Source organism: Aethalodelphis obliquidens, unplaced genomic scaffold, assembly GCF_003676395.1.
Source record: "Aethalodelphis obliquidens isolate GAN/ISIS:26980383/991018 unplaced genomic scaffold, ASM367639v1 scaffold58, whole genome shotgun sequence".
Lineage (NCBI taxonomy): Eukaryota > Metazoa > Chordata > Mammalia > Artiodactyla > Delphinidae > Aethalodelphis > Aethalodelphis obliquidens.
Window position 1 is genome coordinate 7,350,559 of NW_020838002.1, and position 24,164 is coordinate 7,374,722.

Sequence of the window (24,164 nt, forward strand, 5' to 3'; positions counted from 1 at the left end):
CCTTTAGAAAACAAAACAATAAAAATGGAAGCAAAACGCCAAATCCTGTTCCATACCTTGAAGATTGTTATTGCTTGAAAAACTAGGGCATTTTCTATAATAACGTTAATTTGGTTCAAGAATACACCAACTCAGGAGAAAGGAGATGACTAGAATGAAAGGTCAGTTTCAGGTTGTGCTCTTCCCTTATAGTCCAAGTCCCTATTTATTCCCGTATATAAGTTAAAGGGACATGCTTACATTTCAGTGAATTTTCTCCATATACTCTTAGTGTTCAAACAACCTGAAAATTACAATCTCATATTTGCATAGGAGTAGCACAGGCAAGTTAGTACTACTGAGTGGAATAAAAAACTTTGGCAAATCCTGCCTCCCCCACACAATCCTGCCTTACGTTCCTAGTACTATAAACAAGTGCACTTAAAGTTTTGTGAGCATCATCAGTTGATGAGTCCATCCAAGAGACTGTATTCGTCTAAAAAAAACTATAGCATGTTAGTTCAGAACACAGTAAAATATAAAGGATTGTTTCTGGTGGCAAGGACAGAGAACTGACATTTTTACCAGGTTTGTCTTCAGGACAAGCCTTTGTGATTGATGATGTAGGCTCCTAACCGCAAGGACACCACAAGAAGGCTACGAGGAAGAGTACTCAGAGAATCCTTGCGGGGGCACTATTGAAGCTGTGAGCATTTTTGGTGTTCCTGGAATTGTACTTCCAACCACTACTTTGTGGTTGCTATGAAGGGATAGAAAGAGATTGGAAGTCTTCTAGAGCACACACTCTTTTCTGTTCATAACCACAGAGCCAAGATCAAAATAACAAGAATGTTCGTTGCCCAGGGCATAATTCTGCCTAAATCTGCCCTATCCATCACTTTATTTTTCCTAATTCTTGTTCTTGCTGCTGTTAATCTGCCCTAGGAAGGAAAGTTAGATAATGTATAAGTGGATTCCAGAAAAACTTGAAAAAATTCATAGATTCAGAGAAGGATATTTAAGAAGGAGCCATAATCTGAGAACAAGGCCCTATAAATGTCCCGAAGTGCAAGAACCAAAATATCAAGTGAATCATTGTTCTTACCCAGAAAATAATTTTTTAAAGTTACAGTCTTCATTCTCCCTAACTGATAAATTCTTCCTATTCGGGGCCCAGAGGTAAGACTATGAAGCTGGTACTTAACATGGTTGTGCCTTTTTACGCCTGACTCAAACCAAACAGTTTAAATCCAGAAGTAAGTTCCTCCTTCATTTACCTGCCAAGACCTGAGTTCAGGCCCTCAGGGTGCTGAGGGTTTCCTTTGTGGGAGAAAATGACACCAACAGCACCTCGGAGACAGTAGGGAATGTAGGGAATGTGACTCTCAACATTGGTTATATATTATCAACTGCCCTGGGAGAAGCCCCAAATTCCCAAGAGTTGAAGTATTGAAGATTAAAAAAGAGGTTTTTTGTTTGTTTCAATAGATTTTGATGTTCCCTAATATCAGGTTTTAAAAGGGTAGGTGGAGTACGGGTACCTCTTCCCTTGGTAAGAACCTCAAGAACCAAATGTAACAGGAGTTAAGTCCAGATAGAGCTGCTCAACTCATTTGTATCTTACCGGGGTATATGCAACCAAGGAAAAATAGAGACTTAGTTATATTAGGCTCTCTCCCAGCTCTGAAATGAGTATATTCTTTGGGGGACTTGCTAATGTTGCAAGTTTGCATTCAAAATAAATTCTAGGCACTCACATAATCCCCCAGTCTCCTCCAAACTTTCTTTGATGTCCAACAACTAAGGACAAGGATCTTTGATTATAAAACAATTTCTTTGGTTGGAAGAAAATTCTTTGCAGGGCGTGAACAGCAGGAGAAAGAAAAGATTTTTCTGAAGTGCAAACTAGTTGGAAACCCCCTGGGGAAAGAATCTGATTCCCAGTCTTTGAGAGGAATGGGCCTGCCTGTACAAGCTGCCTCTGCTGCAGGCCTCTAAGAAGGCGCTTTTGTGTCTACTGTATGGCCCTCAGCAACAGCACGGCAGCCCTTCTCTTTTTTTTGCCAGCGGAAGTTTTCCAACTCTGGGGATACACAATGCAGAAAGTCACGGTTTAATAACAAGGCACAGTTACTAATCAGATGGCCCCGTTTCCACTCCTCCCAGATGCCTCCAGATGCTTACTTACTGAAGCTCCAACCCTCAACTCCACACGTGAACACCTATCAGCTTTTCTGAAATCTTATGTCTAATGTAACTATTCAACTTATTTCTAATAATTCCACTTTACAAATGATTTTAGGATCAGATTCATCATCCTCCTTCTACGACTACAGCTCCAGGTTACCTCTGGCTTCTTCAAGCCTTTTCAAAGGTTCAGATTCACTTGGACGTAGGTTCGTGATTGAAGTCAGTGTGGTTTGGTCACTGGGACAGCCTTGATGAAGGATTTAGAATAAGGGTCCTCAATCCACTACACATATTTTGAAATATAAGACTCCAGAGAAAAAGTCCTTTTTGTGTGTGTTAACCGAATGTAAACATAGTATAGGACCGAAGGACTAGAAGTGCGACTGAGTCTGGTGCTTAGTTTTCCTACTAATTTGTTGTGTGACTTTAAGGAATTTGGTCAGATTTTTTGTACCACCTACCAAATCAATTTTATCTCAGGGAAAAGAAATAAATAAGCAAGTTACACGTCCCTTTTGTAAAATAAGACTATTTCTGAAATAAGTATAACCTCTAAATGTCTACAGCTGGAAAGGAACTTAAAGATCATTTACTTACCCCACCAACCCTACCCCAACAGATGAAAGGTTAAGTGACTTGCTTTTACCTTTTAAATGGTCATGAGGCACCTACGGACTTTTCATATATCCAAAGGGAGACAACTAAACTTCAAATAATGTCCAATGACAATAAAAATATATGACGTATACCATACAGTTTACTAACTTCACAGCAGGTAATAATCTAATGTTTTTGTCATAGCAGACAGGTATATTCTTCTTGAGTTGGTCTCTATAGCCCTCATATTATACATAACCAACCCAAGAGAATGGGAATAACAGATAATAATGACTAAAGTCAATAATAATAATAAAAATCTTGGTACTGAAATAAGTTTTTAAAATAGAGATGATACTCAAATACTTTTCACCTTCTACATAGTCCTAGTGTTTATTTCTTCCTTTATGCAGTTTACAAAGAATTAAAATGAGCCAGTTAGATTATCAATTAAAACAGAACTCCCAATGTGTTCAATTCTGTTTAAAGCTAAATTTTGTTTTAATTTTACTGCAACTTAACAGAAACTTCTCGTACATTTTAGAAAGTCAGTTTGCAATTTGAAAAGAAAGCCATGGTGTTTAGTTATTTGGACTTCTACAGAAAATGCTACTGATGAGTATTATACATACAGGAATATTTTTACTGGCAATATTATAACCTATACTTAACTGATAGAAGTGAAAATTAGAAGGTATGACTGTTTGGGGTGTAGTTGTCCTCTAGATTTAAGCTCCTTGAAGTTGCCTGGGTTAAAATTTTACGGTTTTTGTTTATTTTTTCTCCAGTCATAGGGGATCTTGAGACAGAATCACCACAGTCATTTGAATGACTCCTGAGAAAATGAAAATTGGCACGCTAACGCATTTATGCGTGCACTTCTTGTTTGGCATTCATCGCATACTGATTTCCGCTGTCGAAGGTATAACTCCTCAGTTGGACTAGGCTAGGGTGCTGTTCTCTGTATTCCCACAGGACCTGCCACTGCGTTTGGTACACAGTAGGAGACCCACAGTATAAGACATGGGGAGACTCCAGTGCACCCCCAATCTCGGTAAGTTTCCTGGCCTAGACTTTGTAAAGAGCCTCTGTTGCTTTGAGGAGACAATCCAGGACAAAAGGCCACCTGGTGCAGTGAGTCTATGGCGTAAATTACTTTATGCATATGCACCATGTAAAGTAATGCTAAATTGCAGCAAGGTATTTTTTTGTTTGCTCCTTTGTTTTAAAGTATGCCTTCTAGTTGACTAGGGATCAAAGAGGAAAGAGACCCTACGGCACTCCATATCTTCTTAATGGAATGTTCAGGGGGAAAAATCTCTGCCAACATCTTCTTTTTAATCTTCCTGCAATGACCCAAAAAAGTTTAAAATAAATAAATAAGGTTTGCTAAAAACGCTGGCCAGTAAGATATGGTAGTAGATTGGCAGTTCTTTGACTGGCAAACCACTAATCTCTCTGGGTTTACTTCTTCATCTGTAAAATGAAATGATTGGATTAGGTGTTTTTCCTAGCTTGAAACTTGATGATTATATTTTACAAACGGAATAGCCTGTGCCTCTGCCCTCCCACCCAAAACTGTATTTTACCCCAGGTATGGAAAACTGAAGAGGACCTAATTCCAGTAAAAGGACAACAAAGTCCTTCACAAAATTAAAGAGAACTTGGCCACAAGATTCTTAAAGTCAGATAACCAATATGATTCTAAGTAGAAGATATAAAAGTGAAAGAACATGAAACTTGAACCATGTAAAAGATTTCTTTTTAAGAGTGGATAATTCATAAGACTGTAGAAAATAGTTTAGGTGATAAAAGAATGGAAATCTGTAATCATTTTTTAGGAAATAGCAAGATCAGTAGGCATAAAACATAAGGCCTTCAGTCTCATCCAAATTATTCTACAGAAATAACAATAGCAACAGTGTTTCTCAATGATCATAAATTTATATACGCACAATAGTACCCTTTTGATATAACAGCATGCACAGAATTGATAGGTACATGATAACTGAATATGCTACTTAAAATTACAGTAGTATATGGTTGATTTCCATCATAACAGAAGTACTCTAAATTTTTTAAAAACGAACAGGGGTCTTGAAGATAGATAGGCTGCCATCTTGAACAAGGACCACTGCTTTAGATTTAGGGATCAGAGTATCTAAATAATCTAATTATTATCCAGGAAAAATGTGACACATTGTGTTTACAATTTTAAAAACCCTAATTTAAATCACTTTGATTATTTTGGTGTTTTTGAATATGCAATTTAAACACAGACTCTAATATATTAAAAAGTATCAAACAAAACAAAATGAACTGTAATGTTTAAAACCCAGATAAAAATAAGAGTATGTAAAGTAGCTTATCTGTTATTTAAAAACAAACAAGCAAGAAACAATAAACTTTTTAAAAGAGATTCAAAGTTTTCCATTATAGCAAATAGAAATTGACGGGCCCAAGGATTCCTACACCTTAGGAAAAGCAATGGAGTCTAAAGGACAGAAGAGAAACTGATGGTAAGTAACCAAAGTTAGCTCATTTTACAGCCTCTGTTCTCTGACTTCAGTAACCAAATAAACACATAAAGCCACAATTGTTCTACTTATGTCAAAACAAATTAGGAAAATATCTTTTATTCTTGTGGGCCTTTCAGTGAAACCACCATGATGAAGGGCTGTAAGCATTTCTTGAGTTGATGCAGCTTCACCTGATATTTGGAGAGCACAATCCCTTTACTACACTATATTTGAGCAGATCTTTGTCAGATACCAATTTTTATATCTAAGGTCATCTTAGGTCAGGCTAACCTTCTTATAATTGCACTGTAATACTGCTGTCTGTTTGACTTCTAGTAATGTACACAAATACTTTTTAAATTAAGTAAACTGAGGGTAAATTAGTTTTGAGAATTTGGTTTCATTTCTTGAAATAATTGGGATTATTCTAGGATAACAGCTCTTAATCTGGAGTCCTTAGATTACTACATGTGTCTCAGAGATTCTCTCAACTCACTGAGATTTTATGCAAAACTGTACGTTAAGTACATATGGTCAATAACGTTCAGCACATTCTCAAAGGGGCCAGTGACCCCCACTCCCACCCCACCAAATAGTTTAGGGGAAAAAAGAATGGAAAAAAAAAGATTGAAAACCACTGTGTTAGGGTATCTCAAAATTAGAATTGGGAATCACAGGCCTAAGGACTAAGAAGGTGAGGTCCTTTGGATACATGCTAATATCTTATAATCACAGATTTTAAATCAGTACTCCAATCCATTTTTCTTGGAAAGTCAGAATTTTCTTTGTTTTGTTTTTTAACATCTTTATTGGAGTATAATTGCCTTACAATGGTGTGTTAGTTTCTGCTGTATAACAAAGTGAATCAGCATATATCCCCATATCTCCCTCTTGTGTCTCCCTCGCACCCTCCCTATCCCACCCCTCTAGGTGGTCACAAAGCACCAAGCTGATGTCCCTGTGCTATGCGGCTGCTTCCCACTAGCTATCTGTTTTACATTTGGTAGTGTATATATGTCAGTGCCACTCTCTCACTTCATCCCAGCTTACCCTTCCCCATCCCTGTGTCCTCAAGTCCATTCTCTATGTCTATGTCTTTAGAATTTTCTAAAAAGTAGGGGTTGGGCTAGTTATTAAACTAAATAAGTGCTGGGTAAAGGAGCTCCTCAAACATACTGATTATAGCCATATTTACAATTTGAAAATGACAATCAAGGAGACACTATGCTGTCAGTAAGTCAGAGAAATAAAGGAATACAGCATGCTCTATCAAACCCAAAGCACTCAAAATAATTGACTTCACAATATACTTTAAAAAATGTGATGAGATATAAATAAATCTGCTTCATCCTAGAGTTATGTCCAACCTATCACAGCCACTCAGCACCACCATAATGTTCCTTATATTCATTCTATAAATATTTACTGAGTACCTACTGTGTCAAAGGCACTATCTAAGTAATACTAAAGCCCTAGTCCCAAAAAGCTCTGAACTAAAGAGACAAAATCCCTGCTTTCACAGAGCTCATAGTCTACTGAGGGGAGGCAGACAACTATAAAAGTATGTCACATGGCAGTAAGTTTATAAAGAAAAATAAAGCAGGGAAGGAGAATATGAGCCCTAGGGGGAATAGGAAGAGTCCTTCGGAATTGGATGGTCTAGGAAGGCCTCACTGAGAAGGTATATCTGACACGGGGTTGACATTTGAGACTGAGAGAAGAAAATACCCAGGTTGTAAGTGGGACTAGTAAGTGGAAAGGCCCTGAGGTGGCAACAGTCTTGGTTTAACTGAAGGACAACAAGGAGGTCAGGGTGACTGGAGTAGAGTGAGCGGGGAGGAGGTAAAAGGTGCAGGTGCCAGGCCAGATCCTGAAGGGCCTTATCGCTCACTGTAAAGACTCTGGCTTGTTCTCTAACAATTCTCAAAAGAACAATTAATGCAGGTCAGAGAGTTAGCTCAGAGGGCTTTTTGAGACATAAAGCTGGCCAACTGCTTCACCAATAGCTTTTAAACTGAACTGTCAAACTGAGCAACGTCGGTCCAAATAGAGGATATCTCAGCCATGGACAATATTTTAGCTTTTGAGGATTTCCCTGAGAAACCCACATCCTTGGATAACTGAAAAAGTGGATTACTAGTCTATCTCCTGCAAAGCACACTGGGTCCATCTCTATGCAACTTTCTTCTAAGATAATTAACTTGCTTTCTCTCTCCCATTAAGTTTCTTTTTCTATAAAATGGAGTAAGTATCACCTGTATTTGGTTTGCAAGTATTTGTGGATCATTTCAAGCTTCTTGGAAGAAAATTGCTACATAAATTCGATGGAACATCATCAGCACACACTTCTCTGACAATACCCTGCTACCAATTCTGGTTCCTGACAGAACATTTATAATCGTACATTGCTCATTTATAACCTCTTTTTTCCTCTACTGTACTTAGTAATTTGAAGGGAGTAAAAGGAGGGAAAAAAAGCACACGAAAGTTCCAATAAACACTTTCCAGTGAATGAAATGTAAAGCTTTTTTTTTTTTTTTTTTTTTTTTTGGTACGCGAGCCTCTCACTGCTGTGGCCTCTCCTGCTGTGGAGCACAGGCTCCGGACGTGCAGGCTCAGTGGCCATGGCTCACGGACCCAGCCGCTCCGCGGCACGTGGGATCTTCCCGGACCGGGGCACGAACCCGCGTCCCCTGCATTGGCAGGCGGACTCTCAACCACTGCGCCACCAGGGAAGCCCTAAAGCTTTTTTATTAAAAACAAAAACAAAACCTTGAGCCCCAGGGATATCTTTAAAACTGTATAAAAAGCTAACTATGGCTAATTTGTAGATAAAGAAAATTACAACACACACACAGAGTTTACCACAAAAACCAAGGAAATGCATACCCCTAGAATCCGCTCAAAGGACACTAAATAGCCTGATAGGGGCAGTAACCAAGGGCACAGCTCATTCATTACCTCCGATTAACCACAGAGATTAATGAATTTGAACTTACAACAATTTTGCTGGATTTCCACATGAAGTACGGAACTATTATATATACAAATTTGTCTGATAGGTACTTTTATATAAATGAGATATCTCCTTAACTTGAAAAGTTATCATTAAAAATATTCTGCAGCTTCCTTCTCTCTTCTGGGTGCCATGCTTCTAACAACAAAGCCATATCAGGAAGGCTCTGAGCTGGGATCATAGAAGGCAAGCACCTAAGATTGCTTGTGTGCACAGAGGATTTACATCTGACGGTGTACTTCTGACTACATTCCAAAGTCAATTATAAATTAACTGAATTTTCTGCACCGCCATTAACATAAATAACCAAGAGTTGACTGTACCTTGAATATTTATACTTCTTTTAAAGGCTGGCCTCAAAGCAAAATCACAAAATCTTTGAAATCTCTGCTTCCAAGGAATTCTAACAGTTAGATGCATACTATGACAGTTAGATGCATACTATTTCAAAGTTTATTATTTCAGGTTCCCATATAAGATAACTTACCACAGACTGTTATAAAATGAAAAGAAAGGTAATGAAAGTTGTTCCACTCAAACGGAAATACTAAGTAAATAAACATTCTGATTTGTAAATATCTTTGTAAATGTGTAAATGAAACACAAATGAGAGAAATAGAAGAAATACAGAGATTATTAGAAGTTAGCAGGATATTATATAGTTTGGATCAATTGCAGAGAATAGTAGTCATCAGTTTCATTCCTTTCTATTCTGGAAATAAATTCATCATTTAGACAAAGCCTACACTGGTGTTTTGTTCATCTTTGGCATTTGTAGATGTACAGAATTTTATTTTTTTTAAAGTCTCTATTGAATTTATTACAATATTCCTTCTGTTTTATGTTTTGGTTTTTTTCGCCGTGAGGCATGTGGGATCTTAGCTCCCCGACCAGGGATCAAACCCACACCAGCTGCATTGGAAGGTGAAGTCTTAACCACTGGACCACCAGGGAAGTCCCTGTACAGAATTTTAGAGTTAGAAAAGCATGAGCTCTGGGGTTCAAGTTCCAGCTATGCCCCCTACTATTAGATCTTAGCAAATAGCTTTGAGCCTCACTTTGAGCCTCAGTTTCTTTACCTATAATATGTAAAAATAAAAGTACTGTACTTCTACTGTATGATATCACTTGTATGTGGAATCTAAAAAATACAACCAACTAGTGAATATAACAACAAAAAAAGAAGCAGACTCACAGATATAGAGAACAAACTAGTGGCTACCAGTGGGGAGAGGGAAGGGGGGAGGGGCAGACTAGGGGTAGGGGATTAAGAGGTACAAACTGCTATGTATTACAAAATAAGCTACAAGGATATATTGTACAACACAGGGAATATAGCCAATATTTTATAATAACTATAAATGGAGTATAACCTTCAAAAATTGTGAATCACTATATTGTATACCTGTAACTTATATAATACTGTACATTAACTATACTTCAATTAAAAAACATCTGCCCTAATCTCAAAAAAAAAAAAGTACTGTATTTCTCTCATGAAGGTATTACAAGGATTCAATGAGTTAATACATGTGAAGTGCATAGCACAAGTTCAGTTCTACAGATGGGAAATCTAAAGCCTAGAAAGGTAAAAAACTATTTTGTCCCAAATCACCCAACTACTTGGTGGCAGAGTCAAAGCTAAAAGTCAAGTCCCTTTAGTCACAGTTTAGGCACTTTGTCAACTACAGTTTCCTATAAAGCATTGTCTCTCTGGCTTTGGCTAACACTTTACTTACAAAGTTTTCTCTTCCTCCCCAAATAATTCACTTCAGGCCCTGACTACAAATAAAGTGAAAATGGAAAGATGGGATAACTATGTGTTGACTAATAGGTAAAATGAAGGGGCAAGCAGAGACATTGTGCAAGGGGGAATTTGTCCAGGAGGTGTTCACTGCTACTGGCCAAATGCTGCACTACCACAGCTCCCATTGTAGGTCTGAAGCCTCAGGGCAGCACATTCTAATCTTGATCATAACTTTAACCTGGAGTCTAAGAAAATCCAGGACAACCAGCTGAGCAGGAAGAGTGCGATAATTAAAGAATCGGTGACCTCTCCTGCGCTACACAAAGATCCTCTTGCTCTTTTGCTTTGAGAAGAAGGAAGATTAATTTGAGTTGTCCCTCTAAGTAACATTTATTAATAAAGAACAAGAATTGAGAAAGAAAATAGGACTGTAATCATTTTTACAGGGGTAAAATGGTAGCAACGTTATCACTTAGAAATAATATAAACAAATGTTGATAAGAGGTAAACAAACCAGAAAACTGGACAATGAGACAATGCATAAGCTCCAGCTCATTTTCCTTCTACAATGGTATAAACCAGGAGAAGAAGAATTAGTCAAATGAACAGTCAAAATAGTAAGAATAATAGTAAAATCACTATCATTTAGTCCTCTTTATCAGTCACTGCCAAGTAATGAGGAGATCCTTGAAAGTTTCCTTGACATGGATTTTTTTGTGTGTGTCTCCCACATTCTCTCTTTTTTTTTTCTTATTGAGATATAATTGACATATAACACTGTATTAGTTTTAGATGTATAACATGATTTGATATATATATATACTATATATATAGTGAAATGATCACCACAATAAGCTTAGTTAACATCCATCATTACTCATAATTACAAAAAAGATTTTTTTGGACATGGATTTTTGAGGGCTAGTTAGGGAAATACTGAGGCAGAATAGTGGTGGAAGGTTATCCTAAATATAAAATTTCAAAGGGCAACAAAGATTTAAAAAGTAGAAAGAAATCAGAGGAGAGGGAGAGACAGGATTTTGGCAAATGTAGGGGAAACCTAAGAAGTAGACACTTTAAAGACAATGACAAAGGCGCACAGGGATTTGAAATGATATAGTCGTGCAAAGAAGCAGCTCTTGGGCAGAACAGAAAGGAAAGCAATATAATTTGGTCAGGGCTAAGATGCGGAGTTTTGAAATGGAAAAGAGAAGACTTGAGAAATGAAAGGAATACAGCCAAGGCAACATTTCCTCTTCTATTTTGACTTTCTCCTAGTACTTTAAAGAGAATATTATAATTTAAGACTCTGAACATATCTTGTACAATGGATATAACTGTTGGTAAAGAGAAACCTAAGTACAAAGAGTGAGGAATAAGAATCAGGACAAAAATTCACCAAGGCCTGGCCTTGTACATACAGCCATCAGATGAAGCTGAGACAAGCAAAATTATTTTAGAGACAGTTCTACGGCCTATTTTATTATTAAGCAAATTGGGGGCACATTGTCATGGGATGTTTCTCTTTGTCTAAGGAAAATTAAAATTGTAATACAAATGAAAGTCCAGTTAATTTGGTCCTTATGAAAAAGTACATACCCTGAAATAGTTGAGCAAAATGTAAAGAAATGTCAGATTTTCTGAAACTCTCTGGAAATTCCAGAAACCACAACAAGGTCATTATGATTTTTGTAAATCACTGTTCTCATAACTTTACATCTCCCAATGCATAGCATGCCCAATTTTACAAAGACCTGACTGCATCTTTGAAGATAATCAAACTTAACAGGCAACTAGAATGATTCATAGGTAGAAGGATACACAGAATTATCCCAAATTCTGCAAAGCCAACAGAGAAGATTGCCTTTAGATCTGTGACACCAGGGAACAGATATCCATCAAGAAAGCTAAAATGCAGCAAAGCCGAGCTCTAGGACATTTAAACAGAACTTCAGTTGAGTGGAAGGCTTGGTTAACCACAGTTGAGTAAACCTGTGTTGCAGTGTAATCTGATAAGGAACAAACAGCATGGATTCTACAAGTGTAAACCATGTGTCCCTAACGTGCTAGACTTCTTTGAAAGAGTTAATCAAATAGTGGATAAAAATGAACTGAGGCATATCATCCAAAAGTTTCTTTTTTTTAATAGTCTCTCATAAGAGGTTATTAAGAAAATTACAGTAATTACTGTAGATTAAAAACTGATTAATAGAAAATAAACCAGGACCAATACTGAAAGTCTCCAGAGACTAATACTAGGCTAGTGTACAAATTTATTAATGACCTAGAAGAAGCTTGTATGGAGAGAAAAGGTGAAGACAGACTGAAAATTGCCAATGATGCACACTATCTATTGGAAAGCCCGGAAGGGCCTTGCTAAATAATAGATACAATGAAATTCTCTCTTCACAAAGTAAAGAATCAGTACTTAAAGTACACTGATAGATTCAAAGTTAATAGGTTAAAAAAAAAAAAAAAAGGATTAAGCAACACTTACCAGAGTGAGAAAAAGGGCAAAATAAGAGAAGATAGGATACAGACTGACAAGGTAATAAATGGCAGAGAATGCCAGCTAGTATCTCTCATGTACCTTTTCCTTTATGAATACACAGAAACTTTATGGGGAGCTTTATGATAATAGAAGGCAAAACATTCAAAATAAAAGACACTATTTTAAGCAGCATATAATTAACCCATTGAATATGCTGCCACAGGACATTAATAAGACACAAAACTTAGCATGGTTCCCAAAGACCTCAGAGCCTCCAGAATACGGTTCTATAGTAAAATTACTTAGGGCAAAAAATTACAATGGAGCACATACCTCATGCCTCAAGGTATTAACTAGGCAAGGTCAGGATGGAAGTTTCCTTTCCAACTGTTGTATTCAAAATGATTTATGGTTTCAACTTTTAAATATTCCTAATTCTATCCTAAAGTTCAAATTAAGTGAATAGACTCTTATCCAAAAGTTCTTACACTCTTTTTTCCAGATATATTCTTTTTGCCTGTTTATTTTTCTAAATAGCACAGCCTTCCTTTTCACCCAATTCTTCTTCCACCTCACTTATCCCAGCTTCAAAATATTGCCTAAGAAGTGATCATGAAGAGCCAGTAAGTCATATATGTAAAAATCCGTGTTTGGCAAAGAGAGTTCTATAATTTGTTAAATTTTCTCATCTTTTTCCTCTCAGTGGACAAAAATTTAAATTCATACAATATTTTGGTTCTGTTCATGTTACAAAATAAAAATCTGAGCTTAGATGCTGAGATGAATGATATTTAACATTTTTCACCTGTGACTAAAAGCTACAGTGAGAAATGTCCTTTTGTAAAATGAATTTTAATCAATAAGCAACATAATTTTATAGAGTAAGACACTAGAATGCCACATGAAAAAGGTAGGGCCCTCAAGGCTCTATCTTCACCATGGGGAATGAGCAATTCATCTATGAAATGCTGTGGCTTCAGTCAGTTCATACACTAAGCACATAAAGAGTAGGCTATGAATGAGTTATAGGCAAAATTCACAACCTGAAAGCCTAAGAAACTGTGTCTGAAAAACTTTGTGGGTCGATAAAAAACATGTTAAATTAAAAATTTTTGGAAGTAATAAAGTTATGTGTAGACAAGGCCAAAGTGATCAGGAGGCAAGTTTATACCTTGTGTCCATTTTGTAATCCAGTCCTCTCCATTTTGGGCTTAGCAATAGGGTGCCACACGTGGTATAAGGCCAGCCGTAGCATTCAAGCTTGACTGAATTTTAAAAGTGACACACTGATCAAATCTGCTCCAAGGACATTCTAGAATTTCAGGGTGCTACTGCCCATTAAAATCAACCTCCTCGGTGCTCACTTCAAATCGAAACATGATGCAAAGTACAATCCTCAGGTTCATTAAATACAAGCCCATATATTTCATCTATAAAAAAATAGTGTCCAAAATATATCACTTGCAAAGAAAGGACTTATTATGTAATGCAGTGTAGTACGAGAGTTAAAAATAAGCAGATGATCTTATAAAATACAGGATTTATATGTTTCTTCTCGAGTATAAAATAAGAATTTGCTTTAGAAGGCCAATAAGGTAATATACTTAACAAGATGAAACACAGGAAGCTAAGCAGCAGAGCCCTTGTATGGAATTTGGTTCGGCAGACGAAAGAAGAAAGGCATATTTCAAACAGATGGAAAGTGAAAAAAAATAAAGTCATCCTTACCTGCATTAATTTTCCTTCTGCTGGAGTTATTTCAGCAACACCAGCAAACACACCTTCCAAAGTGAGATTCAGTTTTCCTGTGGGGTCCATTTTCAAGGGGATCACTCTGATAATAGCTTTCTGCTCAGCTGATCTTTCAGACTCCACTGCTGCTGCCAGTACCAGTCCTGTGCGTCCAAAGCCTGCCTGCAGGGTAGCCATCAGCAGCCAGGGCCAGAGGGCAGCCAGCTGTAGCTGGTGGCCACCACTCATGCTACCAGCTGCAGCAATGCACTTCGGCCATACATACTGCTTCCACTAGCTAATACCAAACACAGGTTCCTAGATCCAGACAAACGGAGGAAAAGAAACTTATGCTTCAGCTTCAGAAAGCCGAGTCGTAGTTCTGGCCCTTCCTTTCTCTAAAGTATATTCCCAAGAACAGGTGGTATTCCTGATCTGGCAGGGAAGAAGGTATTTTCAGCCTACTTCTGCTTCAGGTATGTCATTTTCTCCCATCTTCACTATGATTAGTAAAGATATCGCCGCTTCTCTTTGGAATTTTCAATTTTGCTTGAGGTTGAATGTCACATCCTGAATGTTAATTATGTCAGATCACTTGGTGCTGGTCTTCCATATGCATCAAGTTCTCGAGCCACTAAACCCAATGTTAATGAACAAAACAAGGCAAAGTAAATGACTAAGGCCATGCATCAAAGGTGAGAGTGAAAAACTCCAGCTCAGAGAATGAAGAGATGGTCCTTTAAAGCCACAAAATTTGTCAACGGTAAAAGACTAAAGATCACAGGAGAATTTTTTCTTAAAAAATGGGGAAGGAGAGGAAACACTATTTCAGGCCACACCTTGAGAGATGTCCAAAGATGCTACAACATGTATTCATAAAAGTTTCAACATTAAACTGTATTTCATTGTAGCCAAAGTTCCAGGCCCATTGAACTTACAACACTTTTCATGAACTTAAATATACTATGATTTTTAGATTTTCTACCTAGATTTGCCTGTAAACTAGGTGCTAATTTATATGTCTTCACATAGTCACAGGATAAACCTGAGCATCACAAGCTTTTCCAACTTTCACAATTAGAAGAATATTTGAAAAGGTTGGCTTTCCAACTATTTTTCCCAGTTGACATTCATATTTCTATCTTTATTTTCCCTTCTCTCTTAGGGATTCCAGCTTTTATGCTCCTGCTTGAGAATGCCAAGCACTTTGATTTCCCATGAGATGCTTTTGGAAACTACTTTATTATCCAGATCTTATAATCTGTAATTTTCTAGGTTCATAAGTAAAACAAAGGACTATTCCTAACACGTTTTCAAATTCCTTGAGGGGGTGGGGAATAAAAGGGGGAGTAAGGAGGTGATTAGTCTACAGCCTCTAAGTAGAAAACCCTGAAAAAGTAAAAATAAACCTGAGTAGAGTAGATCTGTGCTATTTCTAGGCACACTTGAGAATTTGGGTCTTTGTACAAACAACGTCTTATTCTAAGATTTCAAAATGTGCACCCTTAAGTAAATACAAATGCACTTCAACCACAAAGCCCACTGTGTTCAGAGGTCAAGTTAAAAAATCTTATTAAGTCTTCAGAATAAATGCTGAAAAGCCAAGCAATGGAACATGAACCTGTGATATAGATTCTTTTCTTTTGCTGAGGCAGAGGGAGAAAAAAAAAAGAATTTCGAAAGAAATCTGCAAACCTGTTGTGCTGTCAGGCCCACTGGAATCCACGGGGGTGAAACAAATTCAATTATGCTTTTAAAGATCCTGCTCAAAAAAAAGGTTTCAACTGCTTAACCAAGTACAGCTCATTCTTCCACCTTCTTACTCTGCAACCAAACCAATGCCCCACACTGCAGCTAGGTGCCGAGAAATTCCGCAGCCCGAAAAAATAATCCGTGCAGGTCAAAGGCAGAAACTTACTCCAAGGTTAGAGCTACTGTCCCCAAGAACTCTAAAAACACTTCTAGAGGATCCAAAACCATTTCTGAAATCTCCTTTCTAACAAAAGTCCTTTTTCTCCCCGAACAGCATATAAAAATGATCAAATCTTGAAAGAGAAAAGAAGCAAAGTAGCAAATACATCAGCAACAATTCACTACCAGGAACATAGAAAATCCCAGAGGGCAATGTCTCTGCATCATGGATAGACTTGGAAAGTTCGGAAGGATTCGAGTGCTTCCCTTCCAGAAAGACAATTCTGGATCAGCTCCCTAGAGGAGGAAGCCTGTGGTTTGTAACTGGTGTTCTAGCTCTGACTCCCTCCCCTGGGACTGCAATCACGCTCTCTACCTGCTGACACAAAGTGAGGGTGGAGCAGCTAGAGGCAACCACCCCCATCCCGCCCCTCCTCCTCCTGGCTGGCTGGGGCCTGGTGCGCGCACACTTCACCAGACACGTTCCGGTGCTGAGAAGAGAGCCTCTCTCGGCTCCTCGACTCCCTCTATTGAGCCACAGCCAAACTGCATCCAATTCAATCTTCAATACCTTTCTCTGGGTAAGCAAGCTACCACATGTAAATCAGGGCCACACAAACAGACGTGTAAGCAGCTTCTGCCCCCAAGAGACATAGATGGTGGTATAGGAAATAAAGACAAAAAAAAAAAAAAGGAAACCCAGAAGATAAAATAATGGACACAAGGTTTTGCAAATATAAATTCAAAGGCACTTCTGCTCTTTCCAGGTTTTAGTGTCTGTAAATGCCACAAAGCCAGAATAAAGTGATCCTGTGCTATAGTTCTTACTGATTTATTGCTGTCTTAAGTCTGCTACCCTGGCAAGAACTCTGTCCATTTTATGCATAGTTTTTCTTCAGCCCTTACAAATTTAAATTCAGTAGCTCTTTTCTAAACTGTGCCTGTACCAAGCTTTTAGATTAGGTGATGTCAGAGGTCTGGAATCTGTTATTTTCTTCTCACATCCCTGGGAGGTGAAATAATACTATGGATCAGACCTGGGCCTTCAATGTGAGACTGCAAGTCAGTCTATATCATAAATACAAACAAAGTGGTAAAATATATATGCTTAATCAGAATATAGGCAAAAAGAAAACGAATTTTTGGTTAATTATCACACTCATGAACAATAACCCTTCTAGTAGCCCTGTCTTCAGAAATAATGCAGAAGTTTCTAATATATGTTTCTAAAATTTGAATTTTCATGTCGACCAGATTATATTTGACTGTGCCCAGACATTTTATTTTGACCTGCTGCCAACAGTCTTTCCAAATTGTACAAATGAACAATGATGTGAATATGGTTAACATTGCACTTGAAAATGGTTAAGATTTATGTTACATGCTTATTGTGGTAAAAATCACATTTTAAATTGTGGTAAAAAACACATAAGAAAATTTAAAACAATTTTTAGTTTGTACAAAAAAATTGTACAAATTGATCACTTGTAAAACGTGGAGAATAATAATTGCATTGTAGCTTTGTTGTAAAGATTAAAGAACATAATGCCTCTGAAGGCAAAAAGTATGAGTGACCTAGCCACCTTGAGAATTTCATCCCTAAAGAGGGTCTACAGTCCAATTTGAAAAGATACATGTACCCCAATGTTCACAGCAGCACTATTTACAATAGCCAAGACATGAAAGCAACCTAAACGTCCATCGACAGATGAATGGATAAAGAACATGTGGTACATATATACAACTGAATATCACTCAGCCATAAAAAGGAATGAGGGACTTCCCTGGTGGTCCAGTGGTTAAGACTCCACGCTCCCAATGCAAGGGGCCCAGGTTCAATCCCTGGTCAGGGATCTAGATCCCGCATGTTGCAGCTAAGACCTGGCACAGCCAAATAAATAAATAAATATTTTTACAAAATGAAATAATACAATTTACAGCAACATGGATAGACCTAGAGATTATCATTCTAAGTCAGACAGAGATAGAAAAATATCATATAATATCACTTATATGTGGAATCTAAAATATGACCCAAATGAACTTATTCATGAAACAGAAAGACTCACAGACATCGAAAACAAATTTATGGTTACCAAGGGGAAAGTGGGTGGCGGAGGAATAAATTAGGAGTACGGGATTAACAGAGACATGCTACTATACGTAAAATAGATAAACAACAAGGACCTACTGCATAGCATAGGGAACTATATTCAGTATCTTGTAATGAACTATAATGGAAAAGAATCTGAAAAAAATATATATGTATATGTATATCTGAATCACTTTGTTGTACACTAAAACTAATACAACATTGTAATTCAGCTACACTTCAGTTTAAAAAAATTAATAAAAAAAATTTTAAAGAGGGTTTATGGGGATAGTTTTGGCATTTTAGGCCTAATAACACCTAGAGCAGAGAGAGAAATTCTAAAGTAAATTCTTAATTTAGCACTTTTTCTTTAGTGGTTGGACCTTAAGAACATAATGCAAGTATAGACCTTTCATAGCTCCTTTCCTAAAGAATAGGAGTAGCTCTAATTCTTCTGGAGAGAATTTTTTAAAAGTCTGCTCTGGTTTTACATTTATTTAAAAATATTTATTTATTTCTTTATTGGCTGCATCGGGTCTTAGTTGTGGCACGTGGGATCTTTCGTTGCAGCATGCAGGCTCTTCTTTGCAGTGCACAGGCTTCTCTCTAGTTGTGGCGCCCGGGCTCCAGAGCGTGTGGGCTCTCTAGTTGTGGTGTGAGCGCTCAGTAGTTGCCACATGCAGGCTTAGTTTCCCGGTGGCACGTGGGATCTTAGTTCCCCGACCAGGGATTGAACCGGCGTCCCCTGCATTGCAAGATGGATTCTTTTTTTCTTTTTAATTAAAGATTTGTTTTAAATTAATTTATTTATTTTTGGCTGCATCAGGTCTTAGTTGCGGCATGCGGGATCTTCATTGTGGTGCACAGGCTTCTCTCTAGTTGTGGCACACAGGCTTCTCTCTAGTTGTGGCACACAGGCTCCAGGGTACATGGGCTCTGTAGTTGTGGCGCTCAGGTTCCAGAGTGCGTGGGCTCTGTAGTTTGCGGCAGGCAGGCTCTAGTTGAGGTGCGCGAGCTCAGTAGTGTGGCACACGGGCTTAGTTGCCCCGCGGCATGTGAGATCTTAGTTCCCTGACCAGGGATCGAACCCATGTCCCCTGCATTACAAGGCGGATTCTTTACCACTGGACCACCAGGGAAGTCCCAGCAAGACGGATTCTTAACCACTGGACCACCAGGGAAGTCCCTGGTTTTACATTTTTATTTTATGTATGCCATGTAAAAGTATAGCATAAAATGTGTAAAATATACATTATTATATATCTGATATATGTAAAAGTATCTTTAGTGTTAAACTAAACAAAAAGTAACCTACTAATTGACTTTGCCTCACCTATTACTGCTTGAAACTTGCAAAGGAATTAAGACACACAAACCTGAGACTTAATACAGATACTTAGCTGAAAGGAAAAGAATATAGATGTGGTTGCCCTCTCTTGAGCAAACTCTGAGATCTGAGCATGACGATAATAGGTATCATGAGTCTGGGTACCTTGAGCTACTCAGGATCAAACCAAACAGCTCTATATAGCTTAGTTCACTGATATATTGTGTTTATTTAAACAGTATTGACAAGCAAAGTCACCAGAATAAATAAGCAAGAGAAATTATTCTCTGGCTTCAAAGTTTTGGCGTTATCCCTCAGGGACTGACAGACCACAACTACCATAGAGATGTCAAAAAGATGCCATCACTATGGTAATGAATCGCCCATCTCACTGACACCTACTACCTAACTTTACACGAGACAGATCACACCTCAGGATCTACTTTCACATCTGCATTGACTAAAGTTACTGAAGACCTTGATCCTTTTCCAAAAACCTAGGTTTCTATAAACATGTCCAAGAATCATCCTTATCCTTAATGGCATTTTAAGGATTCAATCTCTATTCAAGTGTAAATGAAAAAAACTCAGGATTTTTTTTTTAAAGTCAGATTCTTTGGAAAACAGAGCACATTTTCTTCTGAACTTTACTATTATGATTAATAGTTATAATGACTGAGGTTTCTATTGATCACCAAACAGTAAAAACAAGCAAGACAACAAGTCTAGCTGAAACACTTTATTGTTGACTGACTGAAATTTATCATGCTTAAGGTGCTGAAATACTTAGGCACTAGTCAGGAGCCTTGTTAGCATGTGTCAGACCCTACTGACTAATTCACACAAAGATTTTATTTTATCTTTTGCCACTCTGTCCAAGACAGTAATGATAGCTTTAGCTGATAGGTAGCAGGCATGTGAGTATAGCAGTAGATCCAGCTCCTTGGTCTGTTGTATTCATATATAAAAAGAGGTTTGGAAAGCTGATAAAGGTATTTCATTAATTAAGCCTTAAAACAATTGAAACCAAATCCATGCCAAGGTTCCCGCTTGACACATGTTCCTCAAAAGATATTATCTCTTTCAACACATACAAAGCCAAGAAAGGCATATTTAAGGGAAGGAATGAATATCACCTACATAGTGTATCAGCTTTTCAACCTGACAGAGAAAAGGCAAAGTTCCTTCATATAGAAACTGGGTCTCCTCTTCACATACTCTGCCAAAATACACAGTCTGACCAAAAGATGTAGGAGTCTTGATAATCTGTTCCTCTTTTAAACCTTGCTAATAAAGATGAATAAATGTTCATCACATGGACATCGTCTAGTCTAATCAGATGGACCAAACAGGTCACTTTTCAGAACCTATTTTCATATCTAAAGTGAGTCACTGCAGACCAATATAGAGCTCATCCTTTTCCAAAAAACTACTATCTCTGTAATACTTCTGGGGAAGTACATCATTGGGAAGGCACAATGCAATTTAAGAAATGAATTGCTACATCCACCGTGGCTTGAATAGTACTTATGTCACATCACTAAGGGCCTTTCCTTTTTCACTAGTTTCATATTCCTAGGCTTTCCTTTTGTTTCTGCAGTGCTTATTAGGAAAACTGAGGCAGAATCTAATAAGAAAGTTCTAGTCAATTTAAAAGACTTTAAATCAGAAATTTTCTGCTGTCATTGGATTAGCAAGTGAGGGATCAACCACAGAAAGTGGACATCCAAGATACCTCTCCTAAAAACCAGTCCCATAATCCTACTATTTGAATTTAGGATCCTAAAGAGGGGATAAGATAAAAATGTTATAGTCTATCCCACTACCCAAACTTCTCTCAGAAGCTTAAACCATACATAAACTATTAAAAATATCAGAGGTATAGCTTCTGTTAGGTGACTACTAATCAGCTTCTCCCAAAATTTGCACACTATCTTTTATAGATGAGAATTTATACTTACTGAATGTAAAAATCTAAAATAAGAAAACACTGTGTTAAATCTCTTAATGGTTTTGTTCACACATTGTACATTCCCATTTCAAAATTAAAATATTATATATGCATCCTTTATCCTTCTACCCCTCAATATTAATAAAAATATAAAGCCTTAAAACTTAAAAATCTACCAACATTTTATAAATACAATTATATTCAACAAGCTAAATACTTTTCTTTAGAAGATATATTAAATAAGTGATATATTAACAAAACCTTCTTACCATTTATGATAATGTATCATTAAAATTAAAGAAAGATATGAAAATAGAAGAATGCTCCCGTAAATATAGAAGAATCAGGGGCTGTTAAGTGTGATGGATGGTCCAAGTCCGGACGCCTTGCTTTTGAAACAGAATGCTGGGTTAGGAAGTAAGAGCATTTCCTGGTTAATCACTTAGAAAATTAACTCTTTCCCAGGGTTTCTCCCTGGAATTCCTGACCCATTTAGACCTGTGATCTTGGTTACCTCACAGGCCTTTGTTTCTCACACAATTTTCTCTAAAAGGATCACACTGTGACTTGAAACAGATAGACTGAACTCCCCACTGGAGTTGTGCTGACTACTTTTGAGAGTGGCGAGACGACAAACCAGCACACCCACACAGATTATTCTCCGGTACCATAGATGCAGCTGTTTTTAGATGCTTTTTGACTGTAACAGAAGACCAGGAACTTTCATTTGAAAGGGATCTGGGCAGCAAAAAAAAAAGACTGCTAGATGGTTGGTAGTTTGTCCAGGTAAACAATCTGAACTGAACAGCTGTAGTAAATACCAAATTCCCAATTCTCAATTAACAAAATTCTCAATTAACAAAAAAAAATACTTTTTTTCCTTAAAGAACTGAAAGAGCCCCAACAGTGTGTCATGTGCAAGGCTAGTCTGCCTCCAGCTACAGCCAGTGCACAATGTCACGTTTGTCATCCATTCTCACTCTTTTAATTCTTCCTCCTGTGGAAAGTGCTCCTGTTTGCAGGCCACGTCCACCAGCAGATGAAGATCTAGAAAGAAAAAAGATTCGTTTACTCACTCTTAGCTTCCCGAACTGGAGAGTTCAATAGACAGTTCTTTCGACAAGAAGAACAAGTCGCTGTGTTTCACCTGTAGAATGGGCTCTCAAATCACATTACCTCATCAGGTTCTCAATTTGGGGGGCATTCCCGTACCTCTAAAGCACACAGATGCAGCCCAGTTGTTAACCCAAAGAGACTAACAAAGTTTAAAGTTTCTCTCCTTTTAGTGATGTGGATAAGCCTCTTTCCAACTGACTTTTATTATAAGTGAAAAATTAAGGAAAAGTGCCAAAAAGATCAAAGTGAAATAAACACACACAAATGAAAATTCATTTCTTCGATGCTATAAAAATAGATAGGTGGGTTTTGGTAATATGAAAAAGTAATGCCTTCAGAAATACAATGTTAAAATAAGTAATCACTACCTTTCCAAAGTTGATTGCCTCCAAAAAATTTCCACTTATTGACTAACACAGCTGATTCTCTTATAAAAAGGTCTACCTGAATTGTCTGTTAAAAATAAAGTATACCCTTCAAGGAGGTCAAGAAACAAAGAGTGGTCATTAAGACTGGAAAGAAGTAAAAAAGTGAGCTCTCAGTTCAGGCACTAGGTTCTTTAACATAAAAAGCTAAGACCATGTACAGAAATAGAGTTAAGTGTTGTATGAAAGGAGAGAGAAGGTTAGCACTCCCCTTGACAAGGATGGAAAAGGCCTTCGGGCCTGACAACACACATGCGGTTAAGGCACTGCCACCTACTTCATGGCATCTAACCACTGTTTTTAGCAACCTAAGTGTCCATCGACAGATGAATGGGTAAAGAAGATGTGGCACATATATACAACGGACTATTACTCAGCCATAAAAAGAAACGAAATTGAGTTATTTGTAGTGAGGTGGATGGACCTAGAGTCTGTCACACAGAGTGAAGTAAGTCAGAAAGAGAAAAACAAATACCATATGCTAACACATATATATGGAATCTTAAGAAAAACAAAAAATGGTCATGAAGAACCTAGGGGCAAGACGGGAATAAAGACGCAGACCTACTAGAGAATGGACTTGAGGATATGGGGAGGGGGAAGGGGAAGCTGGGACAAAGTGAGAGAGTGGCATGGACATATATACACTACCAAACGTAAAATAGATGGCTAGTGGGAAGCAGCCGCATAGCACAGGGAGATCAGCTCGGTGCTTTGTGACCACCTAGAGGGGTGGGATAGGGAGGGTGGGAGGGAGGGAGACGCAAGAGGGAAGAGATATGGGGATATATGTATATGTATAACTGATTCACTTAGTTATAAAGCAGAAACTGACACACCATTGTAAAGCAATTATACTCCAATAAAGATGTTAAAAAAAAAAGATGTGGCACATATATACAATGGAATATTACTCAGCCATAAAAAGAAACGAAATTGAGTTATTTGTAGTGAGGTGGATGGACCTACAGTCTGTCATACAGAGTGAAGTAAGTCAGAAAAAGAAAAACAAATACCGTATGCTAACACATATATATGGAATCTTAAAAAAAAAAAAAAAAAAGGTTCTGAA

General features: G+C 37.6%; 2 protein-coding genes and 1 non-coding gene across 4 annotated transcripts in view; 1 reads left to right on the forward strand and 2 right to left on the reverse strand.

Annotated features, from left to right (window-relative positions):
* RNF43 (ring finger protein 43) overlaps positions 1-16,611 on the reverse strand; it is a 62,254-nt gene extending 45,643 nt beyond the window's left edge. The window contains exons 1-2 of one of the 2 annotated variants that reach the window (XM_027087189.1): positions 15,966-16,611; positions 14,268-14,904 (exon numbers count right to left, since the gene is read on the reverse strand). In XM_027087189.1, coding sequence (XP_026942990.1) covers positions 14,268-14,519 — 252 coding nt within the window. In that variant the 5' untranslated portion in view covers positions 14,520-14,904; positions 15,966-16,611. Of the gene's footprint in view, positions 1-14,267 lie in introns of both variants that reach the window. The other variant, XM_027087188.1, reaches the window with a different exon arrangement.
* A 3,713-nt stretch (positions 16,612-20,324) lies between these two features.
* HSF5 (heat shock transcription factor 5) overlaps positions 20,325-24,164 on the reverse strand; it is a 51,136-nt gene continuing 47,296 nt past the window's right edge. The window contains exon 6 of the mRNA XM_027087195.1: positions 20,325-22,598. Within this exon, the coding sequence (XP_026942996.1) occupies positions 22,528-22,598 (71 nt within the window). The 3' untranslated portion in view covers positions 20,325-22,527. The remainder of the gene's footprint in view (positions 22,599-24,164) is intronic.
* On the forward strand, positions 23,268-23,395 carry LOC113609805 (U6atac minor spliceosomal RNA). The gene has a single exon (XR_003428803.1). It is a non-coding gene; the product is annotated as a U6atac minor spliceosomal RNA (small nuclear RNA).